General features: G+C 41.1%; 1 protein-coding gene across 2 annotated transcripts in view; it reads right to left on the minus strand.

Moving 5' to 3' along the window:
- Positions 1 to 242: 242 nt before the first annotated feature.
- Positions 243 to 18,716, minus strand: part of LOC117294486 — a 35,168-nt gene continuing 16,694 nt past the window's right edge. For both annotated transcript variants that reach the window (XM_033776914.1, XM_033776913.1), the window contains exons 11-24: positions 17,330 to 17,477; positions 16,110 to 16,259; positions 15,324 to 15,500; positions 14,381 to 14,546; positions 13,718 to 14,009; positions 10,789 to 11,770; positions 9,392 to 10,042; positions 7,209 to 7,910; positions 6,342 to 6,627; positions 5,745 to 5,867; positions 4,822 to 4,935; positions 3,669 to 3,839; positions 2,965 to 3,134; positions 243 to 2,183 (exon numbers count right to left, since the gene is read on the minus strand). In XM_033776914.1, the coding sequence (XP_033632805.1) occupies positions 1,779 to 2,183; positions 2,965 to 3,134; positions 3,669 to 3,839; positions 4,822 to 4,935; positions 5,745 to 5,867; positions 6,342 to 6,627; positions 7,209 to 7,910; positions 9,392 to 10,042; positions 10,789 to 11,770; positions 13,718 to 14,009; positions 14,381 to 14,546; positions 15,324 to 15,500; positions 16,110 to 16,259; positions 17,330 to 17,477 (4,537 nt within the window). In that variant the 3' untranslated portion in view covers positions 243 to 1,778. The remainder of the gene's footprint in view (positions 2,184 to 2,964; positions 3,135 to 3,668; positions 3,840 to 4,821; positions 4,936 to 5,744; positions 5,868 to 6,341; positions 6,628 to 7,208; positions 7,911 to 9,391; positions 10,043 to 10,788; positions 11,771 to 13,717; positions 14,010 to 14,380; positions 14,547 to 15,323; positions 15,501 to 16,109; positions 16,260 to 17,329; positions 17,478 to 18,716) is intronic.

Consider the following 18,716-nt stretch of genomic DNA (forward strand, 5'->3'; position numbering starts at 1 on the left):
GTTTTAAATCCTAGTTTCGTACAACATATCACCCAATAACGAAATTTAGAACTACAAACAATTTGCTGATTTTTCTGCAGACAAAAACTTAAGGAAAAGAGATTAATGTAGGAAGAACATCAAAAATGTTCCAAGGCGTGCGTGTCTTGGCCAAGCCGTCTACATGTAGTTCACCCGACCAAAGCTCTGGTGTTGTCAGCAGCAGAGTGTGGGTTTGAATCCCGGTCATGACACTTGTGCCCTTGAGCAAGACACTTAACCATAATTGCTTCATAAAAAGTTGGGAAGGTAATGCATTCTGCTCTACCAACCAGGCTTCAACCAACCTTTGATCAATAGAAATTATTCAACATTTATACTTTTGAAATCTTTTCTATTGTCCTAAAAGAACTGCAGTTTGTCAGCAACAGCAACAAGAAGAAAATGTCAGGCACAGCAAGACTTATACTGTTTGTTTTTTCAATTTTCAACGGCGCAGCCGAAAAACCATGAACTAATATTTGCAGAAAAGTTGAACGTTTGTTTAAAAAAATATTAATAGCAAAGTGCTTCGATAAAACTTGTTTATTTCAACATACTTACATTAGCGTCCTAACATACAATAACAAATCACAATAGTTAATTTATACTGTAAATAGTAAACAATAAACAACGTTAAGAACAGTTTCAACAATGCTTTGTTCCTCTAACCAAACCTAAAGAATCCCCCAGTAGTCAAATGTAGCGCTTATTGTCAGTTCTTTTGACTTCTTTTCTTTTGCTTTAAACAGTGAAAAGCAAAAAAAATAAAAAATTTAGAACCCAATCATGAACTGTGTCAAAATCAACTTTTTAAATAACCTGTTTGGATACGGAGTTGGCACTTAAAAAAAAAGCAGCATTTTAAAAGCAATCCATAAATTAAAGAACATCTCTTTACTACATATCAAAATAACCATTAACTTAATTTTGAGTAATGCCACATGAAAAAATATGAATTACAAAATCTCCACAAAAAGCTGTACCCGACCCTTTCAGGGCACAAAACAGAAAACTCTCCGTAGAGGGCGCTTTTGATGTGCACTAAAGACACAAAATGTACAACCATCATGGATCTTCCAGTAATGTGTTGTTCCATAGAGGGCGCTTGTGATGTGCACTAAAGACGCAAAATCTACAACCATCATGGGTCTTCCAGTAATGTGTTGTTCCATAGAGGGCGCTTGTGATGTGCACTAAAGACGCAAAATCTACAACCATCATGGGTCTTCCAGTAATGTGTTGTTCCATAGAGGGCGCTTTTTATGTGCACTAAAGACGCAAAATCTACAACCATCATGGAATGGATCTTCCAGTAATGCGTTGTTCGAATCATGGAAACCAGACCTGAGCCTATAGAAAAAAACAAATTTTGAATTTCCTGATTCAAAGCTTTGCCCAGCAGTCCTCAACGTAAATAATCTTAAAATCATCTGCAGGAATGCCTGGTCCTGCAGCCAATTTCACGAAACGCTAGGATTAATCCTATCTCGTGTTAGGACGAGTAACTCATCCCAAATTAGGATGGGCTCAATGCGTCCTATCATCTATAGATACGGAACTTAACTCGTCGTAAATCCTAAGATTAATCCTAAGTTAGGAAAAGTTTTGTGAAATCGACAACGGGGTTTATAAACTGAAGCTTTCTCTACCTCTGAGTTCATCAAAATCGTCTTAAGATAAGTTCTGATCTACCGATCCACTGCTTTATTCTCCAGAAAATCTTGAGTCAGAATTTCTCATCTTGTGAATTACCTGGTTCAGTCTCCTAGGTTGGCGATTTCCATCTCCATCTCGGCCAGCTGGCGTCGCTGCGCCTCTATCTTCGCCTCTAATTCTTTCTTCTTGCGCTCTGTCTCTCGCCTCTTGGCCTCTGCTAATGGGTCAGGGGTCGTGACCTTTGGTGATGCTCCAGAGCTCAAGAATTTTGGTGATGCTCCAGGAGTTACAACTTTTGGTGTTATGAACTGCGGTGACGCTTTAGGAAGTGCAACCTTTGGTGATGCTCCTGGGGTCATGACCTTTGGTGATGCTCCAGGGGTCGTGACCTTTGGTGATGCTCCGGGGGTCATGACCTTTGACGGACCATTGGGGGTACGAGACCGGGCGCCGAGTTGGTCTGGGCTGCTTGCTGGTTTTGCATCTTTCAGATACGCAGCGACAATCTAGAATAAACAAATTAAATAAGAATTTCTTGATCAATTTAAAAATCAAAACATAACCTAGGGGTATAAATGGACACCTGCAAAGGTAGTGGTTAATAATGTGTTTGAAAGAGCCTATGGAGCGCCAATGCAGCTCAAAGCTGTATACTCCCCAGGGAGCTGAGAAAGAATAAAAGAAATGTTATTGGCCCAGTGCCTAGAACACTATCATGAACACTTAGTGCATTGATACGTTATTGTATACATGCGCGATAAAAGAACTAGTTATTAATAAGGATGAGGGGATGAGGTAAATGCGTAAAGGCCAGTCAATCAGACATCACCAGGGCTCAACTGTGGGGCAAAAACCACAAGACCGCAGGGTACAAGCCCTGCATGTGTTCTTTCAGAATTTTACACAAAATATTCTCACCATTTCCACCATGTCAGAACTTGTTCACAATACCAGAATCTCAATGAGACTTGTTGAGACTTCTACAAAGTCCAACATGTACACATGGTTTTTTTTTTTACAAGCACGATAACAGATTTTAATATCATGTGTCTTACGGATAAGTATTCTTTGAAAAGGCCTACTCAACATTTTAAATAAATTTATCAGACTCGAGTCATTTTTATGACAAAAAATTTATCGTGTTAAAGATATTACACAATTCAAAGACACAAGAGGGCTGGACTTGTCGTATTTATAGTTCTGGCATGTCTGGTGCGAAAAATCACTCAATTGAACTTGGTCAAAAAATTATGAGGTTGAATGTCACACTTAAAGTATGTTGCTCACTTGATTTATGTTTTTGTCTGATTCTGGCTCAACCAACTGCACCAGTGATGTCCCATCTGCTGTCAACTCCTGAAGGGTGGCACGCAAAAGTGGAGAACTCTCATCGCTCAGCTGCTCCTGAAGAAACTTCTTGGTGTTTTCATCCGAAGAACTAGCACCCAACGGAACCCCTGTGGAAAGAAGGAGAGCGAAAGCGCGATGAGATTAGTTTAACTATCAATCAAAACCACCATGGATGACATGGAATGGTCAGACAGTAGGAGGGTTGACTGTGTACTGAGGAGATGCATTCACGAAATAATATCATTGTGCAGGCTGGCTTAGTTTATCATTTAAATCCACAGTGGATGATATTGATTGGCCAGACAGTAGGAGGGTTGACTGTGTACTGTGCACTGTGTAGATGCATTCACAAAAAGATATGAAATTTGCAGGGTGGCATAGTTTGTACGTATTCAAAACATCATCGGATGGTATTGAATGGTCAGATAGTAGGAGGGTTGACTGTGTACTGTGCACTGTGTAGATGCATTCACAAAAAGATATGAAATTTGCAGGGTGGCATAGTTTGTACATATTCAAAACAACATCGGATGGTATTGAATGGTCAGATAGTAGGAGGGTTGACTGTGTATTGTGTCGATGCATTCACCACATATCATATTGAAGGCTGCCATAGCTTATCTATCAATTTATCAACTCACCACTTAGTCCGCACTTAATCGCGTGGATGGGTAATTCGGCGAAAACCTGTGGGGCAGCGTGCATTTGAGACCATGGCAACGGCTCCACGTTTCCAAAGTCGATATACTTCACCAAGGCCTTCTGGGATGACATCTTGATCTTGATGATGTCGCCGCGGTACCAGTAATTATCTAAGAATAATAGAATCAACAAAATTCATTCAGCGACCATCTTGGTTGGGTTCCATGTGTGACCAGTGTAAGCTTTGGCGATATCTCGATATTATCAAAAAACGCAATACCATTTCTGAAACAATTACCGTATCGTCTTGATTTTTTGTTAACTAAATTATCGGCAAATCGTGTTTTTGATGAAGCATCACGATGTCTTCCCTAATTGAGACGTCTTGCAACCACAACGGGCTGTTTAAAAAAATATAAGGTCCCAGAACCAACCACAAGATTCCCAAATTGATCCCGAAATGACAGAGTTTGGTGAACACAAATGATTGCGACTGAGATGACCGATTGAGCTTAACACTTCCACAGGTTTGTCAGTTTCTTGACATTTGACCTACATCTAGGTTGTCCAAAATCAGTAGGCTTCTAGAAATCTCAAAACAAATTCACAAACCAAGTTTGGAGTTAAGAAGGATTTGAAACTTTGCATGGTGGAAATACGATATGGAGAGGTTTGCGGTAACACCATGTACTGACTATCTCTACTGAGTTGGGGTGGTTCTGAAAAGAACCTTTGGTTTCAACTCGACGTTTCGATCAGTATATGCTCTGATCATCTTGTGGAGAAAGCTGGATTCTGATGCTGCATGCTGCTGTGGAGGCGGTTTAGCTTAGTGATGCACGAAGGTGGGAAATAGAGGCGGAAAATGGAGCTCGGTGATGTGTGGTAAGTTTGGAGTTGATATGGCCAGTTCCTGTGCCACAGCACCTTGTTACCCATTACATGGTGCTAAGGATTAGGTCTTATATCTCAAACTTCACCCCACTCCCTGCAGTAATAATACCTGGCGCTTTGTATCCTTTGTCAAAAGGCGCATTATAAATACGGTTATTATTATTATTAATATTATTATTAATATTGTTATTATGTGAATCATGGAAGGACATGTTCGATGGCTTTGTAAACTCTGGGAAAGTAAATTGAAAAGTTCACCTGTGAATTTAGCGAGGCATAGATCTCCAATGGCTGGTTGGTACGGTGGGATGTCTGATGGCAGTTTGGTTGCGTAGTCTTGAATGTCGTTCATCAACGTCAAAAGCTTCTCATCTTGTAGGGGTGAAAAATAAAGAAAAGATGGATGTGAATAATTACCGAGCAACCCTGGTATCCTCTAGCTACCGGGCAATCTTGGTGGTCTTGGTAATGCCTACACACATCGATGTAAATGGGTAAAAACCAAAATGAAACATTTGTTATCCCCAATGCAAATTTCCATGTAGTGAATAATTTCAGTTACAAGCTTGATTAAACTTTATATTAAAAAGCTGATCAAATTTTATTATTTTTATTCGTAATTTATTAAAAACCTGCTGACCGGGTAAATTTTAAATGATTTAGGTTTGACCGAAGAAAAATTGACTGGAGCGGAACTTTGACCTGCAACCTCTGGATAAACATGCTGGCGCTCTACCAGCTGAGCTTTCCAGCCCTAAATTGGCGGTCACCCTGTTGGTCATTATCTTTGCAAGCTGCCGTGTGACATTGCCAGTTATTTGCAACATAAGTCTGAGAAAAGAAATTCCTAGAAACCACAAAGCAGAAAACCCAACCCAAAGTTCCTGCAGAAGTAACAAGTATCACCAACTCATGAATAATGAACAGAAAAATTAGACATTGGTTTCTAGGGAGTGTCTCAAAGTCAGAACAGAAGGAAAGATCTAATTCGTTCAACCAACGGTATGTTCTTGAAAATAAGTTACTGCAGTGCTTTGACACAATGATGCAGTCTATCAAAACGTTCTGGCAGTACAACGGTTTGCAGGCGTAAGCCTAGAGGAATGTTATTTTGTATCTAGAACAAGCCAGGCGTTTGAGACGCTCCCTTGGTGTTAAAATCAGAACTACAATGTACTTACTCTCTTCTTGGATGCACATCTGGCAATAAAACTCCAGGGGACTCACAATCTCATTCACGATGACGTTAACGGCAGAACTTGGTAGAACCATCTTCTTCAGAGATGAACACAAAATAACCCCATCTGTGAAAAAATAAAATAAAGACGTTGGCGCACTAATAAATAAATGAAATTAAAATATGTTTTATTTGCGCGCACAAAACAGGCTTAGTGAAGGGCCCTTATGGGGTCTTTTACACAATGAGATAATGAACCCCACAAGGGAAGAATTCTTTAGAAAGGGGAATAACAGAACAATGTTGGCAAAACCCTGCAATTCAGAACCGTAAGGTTGTGTGCCCACACAAATACAGCTTGTGCTGCTGAGGCTCGAAACTTCATTTTGGTTGACCCATGTATTAAATTGTTGCAGTACTCGCTGCTAAAACATAGCATCTGAACTGCCTCTAGCTACCAGGTAACCTCGGTGGTCTAGTTGGTAAGACACTGATCTAAATTTGCAAGGGCCGTGGGTTCGAATCCAACCCGAGTAATATGCCTGTATATGGGTAAAACCAAAATGATTAAAAACAAGATATTATACACAAAGTTGTTTACCTCTTGGACTAGTTGGTGATGAGACGGTTGACGCAATTGGTCGAGCTCCAACAGGCATAGGCGATGTGAATGGTGAAGCTCTAACAGGTACAGGCGATGTGATTGGAGGAGCAACGGGCTCAGGCGATGTGATTGGTTGAGCTCTGATAGGCTCAGCCAATCCCAGCTCCCGTAACTCCTCCTTGATGTTGATCCACTGATCTTCCTGACTGGAGTAAAGAATCTCCACCTCACACACCTTCCCGTCATTCTTCACGATGTCCACTGTGCACATGGCGTTCTCCAACTGCAAGAAATAAAACCTTTGATCTATAAAACAAAGCAGTGTTCTTGTTGTTCTTGGACCTGTCGTCGTTTTCACCAAACTCTTCTTAACTTAGGATTAGTCCTAGGACTTAAGAAAAGTAAAGCTACATATTCGAAGACGTTAGGTTGCATTGAATCTCGAGATAAGATTAATCCTAGCGTTTTGTGAAATCGGCTGCTGGGCCCAATTTCAAAGCTCTGTTCGTATCCCACAAGGCGCACCATGTGGATTTGGGTTTAAAGTCCCTATCTGGCTGCGTGGGTTTTTCCATGGAGTAGGCTAATTATTTGGGGTTTTCCTCCCCCACTTAAAACATCAAATTCATTCCTGGTTTTCTCTCCCTTGGAATCTTGGCTAGAACAGTGATTTGGGGTTTTACTCCCACAACTAAAAAACTGAATCTTCTTCATTGTCTTTTTTTTCTCAGTTGGGTTCTTGGCTGTAGTGTGATTAAGTTCTCTGTTCTGAGAGTCCTTGACTTCACAACCAGAATCAATAAATAAAATCAAATAAACTAATTGTATTCACATAAATAAAATTGTTACTAAACAATTTCTGACCTTGGACTTGACGTGTTTGATCGTCTCCTCACTCCATAGCAACTGCTTGCCTCCAGAGGGTGCTATCATACCGTGAATTCCACACCGGTGGGAGAACTCGGGGACCTCTGTTAACCACCCCTCCAGCTTCCTGATTTCATTCAAGGCAACAACTTCAACGTTCCCGTAATCCACAAACATAACTTTCACCGCTGATTCAGGGGCCACTTTCTCAACTGCCCGGGCCCTGTACCAAGCATTGTCGGCACTGAACCTAGCAGCACACAACTGGCCAATCTTGGGCTCATGAGGGTTCATGCTGCCATCGTCATACTTTGTTCGGAGCTCGTTGCCGAGTCTTTCGTCAAGTTCAATGTTTTCCTCGGATGGGATTTGGATGAAGAAATCGGACGGACTGTTGACGACTGTCACAAGACAGATGCAGTTATCAGTAAGCGGGATACCGGCAGGTAGGGTCTCAAACTCCGCACTCTTGCCCAACCCCTGACCTATCGCCTCATTGGCTGGACTAGCTGGTTGTGGCGGCTCCCCATTGGCTGGCTGATGATCACCTGACGGGCCAGGTGAATTGAAGTGAGCGATCAGGTCATCGTTCACCAATGACCAGGTGTCACCACCATCATTGGAGTAACGAATCACCACCTCACACCCCTCCCCGTCCCGTTTCGTCACAGTCACCTGAAACCCTTTCACACTGTCTCCCTGGCAAAAAAACAAATTACATTAAAAAGAAATATCTACATGTAAGTTACTTATGATGTTGTCTTTCGTGTTTCCAACACTTTTTTTGGGGGGGGGTTTATCCATCCCCCTCTACCCACTCGGAGTGGTCCCTAGCCTGAACATCGAGGCCCAATTATCGTGAGCAAAGAATCAGCGCGATCAAAAGCAGGGAACTCAAAACATTTCTTTTTAAAAGACACCATCGTTGAATTTTTGCATATTTTTTATTGCCATTTCTGTGGTGTAATATTGTTGATTATCTCAGATTGATGTACGTCAATGTTTGTTTTTTCGTTCTTATTGTACAATGTACTTTTAGCTTAATGTTTATAATATGTAAAAATACTGTACAGCGTTTTGAGATTTTTTTATGTAAAACGCGATATCAAAAAAGAAACATTATTATTTAACTCAATGCTAACGTCAAATGTATGGCCGGAATTTTTGGTTGTGAGAGAATGCAGACTCAAAGTTACTAGACTCAAAGTTACTAGGCATTCTATGCTTACACAGATACACAGAAAGTTGGCACTTGCCGTAAAAGCGAAGAATTGTCATTGTAAGCGCAAAATTTGGTGGTTAGCAGAGTCATAAAACTGGGCCCTGATGTCACACCTCGAGGTTTGTAAATAAAGCCAGAGACCAGCCTGACCAGATGTTTTGACCCTTACAAATGGATGTACCATTGACCTGGCATCAATGTAAACATACATTCATAGTGAATGAAACAGAAGGTCGAAAGCAACCTCGTCCCTAGTGGTGTCGAGCGGTTACAAGGTTGACGCTCTCTAACCCTGGTATTTGATCACTTGCATAGCCAAAATTTTTGGATACATATATGCAAATTAAAAAAGTCTGGCTACTTTTAGAAATCCACACCTTTTGTCATTATCTCGTAGTACAGTACCAGATTTAATAGCTTGTTTGTTAATTGTTGGTTGCCGGCGACTGGCTGTACCTAGGAATATGGAACATATTCTAATATTGTAAAGTCGTTGTCCAATCAGGGTCCAAGTAACGAGTTTCCATCCCAGGGTTTATATTGTAAACATGGTTGAAAACAAAGTAAACCATGGGGACGAGGTTGGGTCGAAAGTGCAAACTGACACTACATCATCACCTCGGACCAATCAAAACACAAATAATGAAAGCAATGCGTCAAAGCATGTTTATCTTTTGAAATAATTGTATCTAATGAAATAATCTGGTCTGGAAGACCAATTCTCGTCTTTATTCTTGCGGATAAAGACGGGGGACCAGTCCACCCACTCCCCTCTTTACCAAGATTGTTGCTATGTGCTTGTTGAAATTCACTGACGCCCAAGTAAAATGGATTTAAACCGCTGTGCCTGCTACATTTATAACAATTAGGAAAGAAGCTAATTGTGTACCTTTCAAGTTGTAGAAGGTGATTCAATCCAAAAACAAGTGAACACAAAGTCAATCAGATGAATACCTACCTCTGGGGTAACCATCTTCCTGAGTATATCAGTGGCAGCACTGTCCCACTCTCTACCTCTAGAGGGCGCTCTAACACCACTCAGATAACAATGGTGGCAGCACTGTGGAACGGCAAAGAAGTCTCCGTCCAGTTTCTTGATGCCGTCCAAGGAAACGGTCTCCGTGTTTCCATAGTCCACAAACAGAACTCTAGCTTGGGTGGCTCGTAGCTCATCCACCCGAACCCTGTACCAACTGTTGTCGACGCTGTACTTGGCGACGCAGGCCTCTCCGATGCTTGGCTTATGAGGGCGCTGTTGCATCTTCTCGTAATGGGCGTTGAGTTTTTCAGTCAGCTCGTTGACCGCGTCCAAGTTTTTCTGACTGACCACTTGTATGTAGAGGTCGCCGCGATCACCGACGGCGGAAACGTACCCCGGAAAGTTTTTGGGTGGTTGGACAGTCGGCACGGAAGCTACTTCTGGATTGGGTGGCGTGGTCCGAGGCTTAACCTGATTGGATGGCGATACATCTAGTAGACTTGCAAAGCCGTTCTTGATGAGGTCCTTTTGGATGGTAGTTTGTTCTTTGTCGTTGGGGTATAGTAGCTCCACGAGGCACTTGTTTTCTTCCTTCCTCACAACTTCAACTTCAAGTTGTTTCTCTTTCACCTTCAAATATGAAACACATCATACTATAAATAATAAAGTAATAATAATAATAATAATAACAATTTCTTATATAGCGCATTTCACAATAAACCGTATCAATGCAATGGCAAAAAAAGATGATGAGAAGCACTGCAGCTGTTGATAGTTGAATTATTTTGAAAAAGGATTCCCTTCGAAGTGATACGGTTTTTGATAATTTTACACCAACAAAAATTTTGAATCTGAGGAACCATCCAAGCATAAAAAAAAAATTATTTTACAAAATGGAAATGGGAATGTAAATTTAAAAAACACGCTTAAAGGCACTGTACACGCTTGGTAATTGTCAAAGACCAGTGTTCTCACTTGGTGAATCCCATCATAACCATAAAACAACAAACCTGTACAAATTTGGGCTCAATTGGTCATCAAAGTTGCGAGAAAATGATGAAGGAAAAACACCCTTGTTGGCAAATTTGTGTGGTTTCAGATAGGAATTAAAGACTTCTAGCTAGAAGTCTTTTATTATTTTAGATGGAAATTACCTCTTTCTCAAAAACTACATTACTTCAGAGGGAGTCGTTTCCCACAATGTTTTATACTAGCAACATCTCTCCAATGCTCGTTACCAAGTCAGTTTTTAAGTTAATATTTGTTTAGAGTAATTACCAAATGTGTAACTTCCCTTTAAACAACAAAACATGAGTAAATTCAGATTGTAAAACGTAAGCAAATATGTGGCAACTTGCTGGTGAATTTTTACATACCTTTTCAGTAAAGAAGGCTATTGCTCTTTCGTTTTGGTTAATTGTGGAGTTCTTTCGAACACAAGCTAGTCCGCAATGTACAGCGAACATAGGGGTGTCATAAAATCGATCTTCCAACAGCGTGATTCTGTCCAATTGCGTCACCTCCTCGACTCCATAATCCACAAACAACACCTTGAACGCAGGTTCAGGGGCCACCTTCTCCAGAATGCGGGCCCTGTACCATGCATCATCGGTGCTCTTCACCGCGCAATAGTCACCGACTCTCGGGTTGAAGGGGACCGGGTCCTGAAGCGAGTACCGCGTATTGAGAAGGTTTGTGAGCGCCTCAAACGCCACCATGTTCTCTCGGCTGAAAACTTGCAGATAGAAGTCCAGCGGGCTGCTGACGGACGTTACAAAACCATCAAACTTGATATCGGGTATGGCAGCCACTGACAGCTGTTTGGTTGCTGCGCTTGCAGACGGCTGGTCCATCATAGCAGTCTGATTGGCTGAGGCAGAGTCACCTGATGCTCCTGCAGCAGCCTGATTGGTCACACTCTCTTTTTTGTCGTCGTTGTCGTCGGCGGCGAAGCCAATCGTCTGGAGCATCTGATTGAAAGAACATTCCGGCTCTTTAGCCCCAGGTGAGAACACCTCAACCACAAGGTACTTGTCCTGTTTATCTTGGATGTTAATGTTGACAGTTGGAGCTGTTGCCAGCCACTCTTTGAACGCCCCGGTCATGTCATCTTGCCAGTCGGTCCCTCCCGTGGGTTTTACACCGGACAGTTTACATTGGATGGCTTGATTGGGCAGGCTGGTGAATCTCTCCTCCAGAGGGCGACATTCATCCAGACTAACGCTGTCGCTATTGCCGTAGTCGATGAAGTCCACATACAGATTTTTCTCTCCAGAGCGAGGAACTTTTTGGACGACCGCCCGATACCAGCAGTTGTCGTGACTGAATCTAGCAGCACAGAGTTCTCCTTGCTTGGGGCTGCGATATAAAGGTAATAGTTCAAAGTTAAGATTCAAGTCTTTGGTCTACTTGTCTGTCCGTCTGTTTTTATTCCTGTCAATGTTATGCTTGTCTGTTCGTCAGAAGCATCGGCTTCTAGATGATGCCTTCATTCTTAAAGTCACCTGGAAGTGGTATTTTTTCTAAATAAAGCTTTTGTCACTAATATATGTGTTTTAATGAGTGGAATGTGAATAAACAGTTAACTAAGGTTTTAAAAAATCAGTTCTGATGTTATTTACAAATTTAAGAGTAGATCCCGACTCGAGAGGGCGCTGTTCGTGACGTCAATCGAGGCAGACTTTGCCTGTAATGCGTAGAGTAAACACAATTGCAAAGTACATGTACGGACCAAATCGTGAGTTTGTACGTTTCAAACAATAATTTTTTTGTTTTTTTCCGGCAATGCCGACCGGGTGTATTGCTGCTGAAAGAAGAAAAACACTTTTTGAAATGTACCAACTCACGACTTGAACATTCATGTACTTTGCACGTGTGTTTACTATACGCATAGCAGGCAAAGTCTGCCTCGATTGACGTCACAAAAGGGGTAGGCGGAGTCAGCCCCCCAAACAACTTTATATATTTTTTTAACATATAAATCGTGACATATACATGTAAAATATGATTTTCATTTTTTTAATTTTTTTATTATTGTTTTGGCTATGTTCTGTTTAGAAATTTCCATTAAGTATGGAAATAAACGCGAGTTCATATTAAAAGAAAATAAACAATTCTTGCCACTACTGGCTGAAACTTGCAACACTTTTCAGGTCTTGCGCTTTAGCTTTCTAAAATAATATGCTCCTTAATTTTTGGGGGATCCTACCCCTACACTGATGTGGGTTAGCACTGTATACTCAAGTACTTTCCCCTGAGTTCTGTAATAAAACAAATCTAAATAATGACCTTTGCAATTCTAAAGCAGATATCTTACCAACTGAGTGCCTGATAGCTAGAGGTAGTTTGAATCCTATATTTTAGTAGCAGTGGTTACCGCAACCGCAATATTCTTTATCCCTGAAGCAAATTTAACATCTATCTAGAATGTTCAGAACTGTTTAGATTTTTAGATGATCCCTGTGTCTTCTTCATCATGTGGAATTGGTTTTGCTAGCAGAAAAGTTGCTGGCAGTGTAAGCACTTTATGTAATCCACCATATACATAAACTGACAAACCTGTACAAGTTCGAGATCGATCGACCATCTGGGTCACGAGAGAATAGTAAAAAACTAATTACAAATTTTGCATTGCATCGATGCCCCCCCAAAAATGAATAAAACGCTCACTGAGCGATAAACTCCAAATGCGAAATAAGATTATTTATTTCTCATCAAATATGAAATTTCAGACAGAAATATTTCAAGGGATGATTTCTACCATCATCATCATTAGACCATGTAAGTTTTATGTAAATCTGTGATCTTCATGATTTTTGTTTCTTACCAATTCTGTAGCGTTCCTTTTAAATCTTCAACATCCCCCCCTACAAACACCTAAACATTTCTGATTTATTTTTTATTTGGGGGGGGGGGGCGGGGGGTGGTGTTGAAGATTTTTAATCTATTCCACACTACACACCGATTTCCCACATTCCTCCCAAAAGCCCAAACCCATCGCCCTTCAAACACCCAATCCACCCGCTCTCCCCCGCTCTCACCCAAACCCATCGCCCTTCAAACACCCAATCCACCCGCTCTCCCCCGCTCTCACCCAAACCCATCGCCCTTCAAACACCCAATCCACCCGCTCTCCCCCGCTCTCACCCAAACCCATCGCCCTTCAAACACCCAATCCACCCGCTCTCCCCCGCTCTCACCCAAACCCATCGCCCTTCAAACACCCAATCCACCCGCTCTCCCCCGCTCTCACCCAAACCCATCGCCCTTCAAACACCCAATCCACCCGCTCTCCCCCGCTCTCACCTGAATCCGGCCTGAGCTGTCGTCTCTGAATAAAAGTCATTGATGTTTTGGCCCAATTCCACCAGATCAGAACCAAGGTCCACCACGTTGGCGTAAAAACAGCCTGGGCTTTCCACGTGGCTGACGCAGACTTCAATCAGCTCCCCAATGGTTAGATCCTCACCAATCGAGCCCAGGCTAGGTTGGGAGCCAGTGGTAGCACTTGGTGGTTTTGCAGAGGTTTGGGATGGCGCAGAGATCTTGGTAGATCTGGCCAGACCGGCGTAGACTAGAATCGTAGACACTGGTAGTGCTGTTGGTTTAATGAGAAGATCAAACTGATATTCATTTTGTTTTTACCCATATTGACCAAATTCACCTGACGTCATCATCCAAATAATCTTGGATGGGCCATTTGGTGGGCAATGTCACTACTGTGCATTATTCAGTGAAGTGCGCACTTTAGGCGGCGTTTACATGTAGCCCTATTGCCAACCAAAATGGTGAGTGTGGCACAGTCGCAGCATGTGTTGTGGCTGGGTTACCCGAACACTGATGTGTGTTGGCACTCTATACTCGGTACCTTTCCTCAGTTCTGTGACAATTATAACAGGCATATATATGACTTGGCTTCACAACCAGAATAAATGCACAAAAAAAAGAACTCGCTTCAGATACACTTACAATTATCACTGGGGTCGTACAGCTCAATCTCTCGACCTTCAACCCCCTGACCCTTGAACTCCACAGTACACTTGTGACACTTGACCAATGATTGGAGCTTTTCGGTTGCCTCCTTAGACCAGGTACCCTGAGGCGATTGGATGCCACTTAGGAAGCATTTCAAAGCCTGTAAACAAAAACAAAAACAAAAACATATACTAAATATTTAAGGCACTGGAGACTGTTGGTAATTACTCAAAATAATTGTAAGCATAAAAACGTACTTGGTAACGAGCAATGGAGAGCTGTTGATAGTATAAAACATGTGAGAAACAGCTCCCTCTAAAGTAATGTAGTCTTTTGAAAAAGAAGTAATTTCTCACTAAAATATTTTAATTGAATTCGAGACCTCAGCTGAGCATCTGAAAGCACACAACTTGTGCGTCAATGGGGTTTTTTCTTTGATTATTCTCTCGCAACTTTGACGACCAATTGAGTTTAAATTTCACATTTATTTTATGCATATGTTCAGATAATGAAAGTAGGAAGCTTCCCTTCAAATATTTACTCGCTGAGGTTGGCTGTAGTTTTTAAGAAATGAGTGAAATAAGTCACAAAATAATTTTTGACTGAGGAGACGAAAAATATTTTAGCATGTAAAACATAATTTTGCGACATTGTTTTACTCATTTCTCAAAAGGTACAGCACCTCAGCAAGTAATAATTTAAGGAAAGCTTTCTGCTATCATTATCTTCAAACTGTGTAAGTTTAATGTCAATCTGTGGACATTTGGTTTTGTGCTAGAAAAAGTACCCAAATCCTTCAACGGAGCAAGTTGGATTGGTACTGGTATGAAATTATAAACCCCCCCAACAAAATTAAATAAAATTTAAAAAATGAATTATGCAAAAATATTCCAGTTCCCATTTTTCGCCTTCGAGGAACATGTGCAATTTAGCATACCTGCTTGGGTAGTCTCAGCAACTTGTCTTTCAGTTTGCGAACGTCCTGCTTCATGATGGTATCCGTGATGCCAAAGTCTATGAGGAGTACGGAGTATGAGTTGTCGTCCTCGACGGAGAGGATCTCCGCTCGATAGAAAGTGTCTTGCGAGTATTGGATGGCACACACAGCTCCCACCTACAGGTAGATAATGATCACGGTATCAAGTAAGATTTGAAACTTTGCATGGTGGGGGTTTAATCAGAGGAGGTTTGCGGTAGCACAATGTCACACTCTCTTTTGAGTAGTGTTGGTTCTAAAAAGAACTGGTGGTTGACAACTCAACATTTCAATCGGTATGCTCTGATCGCTCACGGAATATGAAGGGATCACCCTGTTTCAGCCCCAGGAGGAGATCTCAGTTGATTTGGGTCAACAGGCTAAATCGGTTAAGTGTAGCCCTAAAAGCCTTGTTACGTTGGGCATTTCCCATTAAACAAAATTACAAGAAAATAGAATCAGCTGTCGCAAATCGCTTACCAACCAAAAGGACCTACGGTATAAATGCAACAAATAGTTAATAGACCAATCCGACGAAACAAAATCGGTAGCGCCCTCTATTGAATTTTTTTTACAATTGCGGTGTCTTTTCTGTGCACAATCTATGCACTGAAGACACCGAAGCAAATGGCGCCCAGATTTGTCTATAGCCTGACAGTGAAGTTTGGACCCTAGCAAAGTCTTAAAATAAAGTAAATTAAACAAATAGAGTAAAATAAACAAATCGTAAGAATTTTGATCATTAACCTTTGGTGTGCAGCTGAACTCTCCAGAGTTACTTGTCCCTAGATACGTATCGCTTAGAGCTTGGCTGAGCTTCCCGAAACGTTCCACGGTCTGTTCCTTGTAAATTTGCACCCAAACTGAACCAGGGCTGTCCACTTTAGTTACAAAAACCTGCAGAAGAAAAATGGTAAGCTTGTTTTAATTTTCCCTCCTTAAAGGCAGTGGACACTATTGGTAATTACTCAAAGTTATTATTAGCATAAAACCTTTCTTGGTGACGAGTAATGGGGAGAGGTTGATGGGATAAAACAATGTGAGAAATGGCTCCCTCTGAAGTGCCATAGTTTTCGAGAAAGAAGTAATTTTCCACGAATTTGATTTCGAGACCTCAGATTTAAAACTTGAGGTCTCGATCTCAAGCATCAAATGCACACAACTTCGTGGGACAAGGGTGTTTTTTTCTTTTGTTATTATCTCGCAACTTCGATGACCGATTGAGCTCAAATTTTCTCAGGTTTGTTATTTTATGCATATGTTGAGATACACCAACTGAGCAGTCTAGTCTTTGACAATTACCAATAGTGTCCACTGCCTTTAACACAAGTCCCAAAGACTGCCAAAAAATACTTAAGGCTGGCATCGGGTGAATGGATTTCTTCTGTACACTGGTGCCACAGACTGCCACAAAAGCTAGCATTGTGTGCTCAAAGGCAAAACTCGGCTTTAACAGTCTAAAATGCCATTGTGTTTGAGACACCTTTCAACTGCAATTCTTAAAATAAAATATTATAATTTACGTAACATTTTTCCATTTCTTCATTTTTTCATAAATGACAATTATAACATTAGAGTTTTGAAAAACTAGAAACACTTCTGCCATTGATGGCGTGCGTCAAAATGACAATGCTTTGACGGCATGTCTGGGAGTTTGCTTTGTTATACCTCCTCGCTGCAACACAGCGGAGCGGCTATACAAATCGGGAGCTCCCAACTAAGACATTTTGAGAGTGATTACGTAACGGAGCTTTGCGCAAGTCTTTCTGAAAAGCACTGGATCAGGGTATTCAAAAATGCTTATTTTAACACAACTAAAAGCTACTTATTCTCATGTTAACTGAATTTCCTTTTGATTAAAAAATATTTAAAATGTATTCAACAAAGATCACGACTTGCTGTTTTCTTTAACAGGTGTTTAAAATTGGCAATAACATGACTTCAAAAAAAATGGCAGATTTAAGTACCTCCATCCGAGATTCATCTGGTGTCTCAAATGGTAGATTCTGTGCCATGAACTGCCCTTCAGCACCGCCATGAAGGAGGGTTGTGGTTGTCGTCTTCTTCGGGGGAGACATCGTCTTGGGTTTGTCTGGTAACTGCGCCTTGGGAGACCTAAACGCAAGAGAGTACGAAAGAAACTAATTAAACAAACTCTAGGAAATAATAACAAAATTAGCTGTGTTAGTATGTGTATATTTGGTTTGCGGTAACACCACGTTTCCACTAGCTTACTCTACCCGACGATGACTCGAGCAAGCTAGTCAAAGGAACTCGCTGAAGATGTTCTACTTTAGAAACCCACCCATGGCAGGACAAGCACCAGGACGCCCAAAGAAGACCTATATTGACCAATTGATGGAGGATACCGGATGCAGGTTCAAAGATCTACCAAATGCAATGAACGACAGAAAAAGATGGAAGAAATGTGTCAAAGAAAGCTGAGAGCGCTTGAACTGATAATGATTTTGAATTCACTCCGCGTCAGTGAATTTAGTAAGGACAAGTCCCCTGGATCCACTAAAATGAAAGTAGTAGTCCCGACCAATTTCCTACCTTCCGCCCAGGCAGCAGTTATTAAGCAGGTCAGTTCTTTTCAGAACTGAGAAGTCTCCCGAATTCCGAAAGTCTACTCCATGGCAGTAGTGAAGTCTCCCAAATTTCGAAAAATCTGCTCCGCGGCAGTAGAATATATAGCAAGACAAGTGTCTCAACAGAAAATAAGCTATCCAGCAAGTGGATATACACATGGTGTTTAATTACCGCAAACCTAATATACAGTGATAACTCACCATGCAAACCTAATGTACAGTGATAACTCACCATGCAAACCTAATATACAGTGATAACTCACCATGCAATGCCTCAAATCCCATACATACGCGAATAGTTCGTCATATATTCATGTACTGTATAAAACAAGGAAAATAGGCACAGCACTTAATAAAGACTAAAGCTTTCGAAGTAACAACTACATGAACATGCACTTCATCAGATGCAATGAAGGGAAAATCAAAGTAAATGTACATGTCATCATGTACAAGAAAGGGGGAATTCCCGAGAAAATGTGCAACAGGAAACCACATTCCCTATTAGGCCCAACAAGCAAAAAAATATGTTTAGCGTCTTGCCTTTTTGAAAAAAAGGAAGAATTTTTTTTTTTTTTTTTTTTTTTAATGGCTGCCCTGGCTTGGTTGTTTTTCAAAATGTATTGTTTCGTCTGAGATCGTTAAAATGAATCATTTTTTCAGTTCAAATATTTCGTTTTCCATTAAAAAAAAACTGTTCACCAATCAAAAGGACAGGTACATGTAGTAGGCTGAAATTAGCTGAATGCCTGACCTTTGTACCCTA

Source organism: Asterias rubens, chromosome 9 (genome assembly GCF_902459465.1).
Source record: "Asterias rubens chromosome 9, eAstRub1.3, whole genome shotgun sequence".
NCBI lineage: Eukaryota > Metazoa > Echinodermata > Asteroidea > Forcipulatida > Asteriidae > Asterias > Asterias rubens.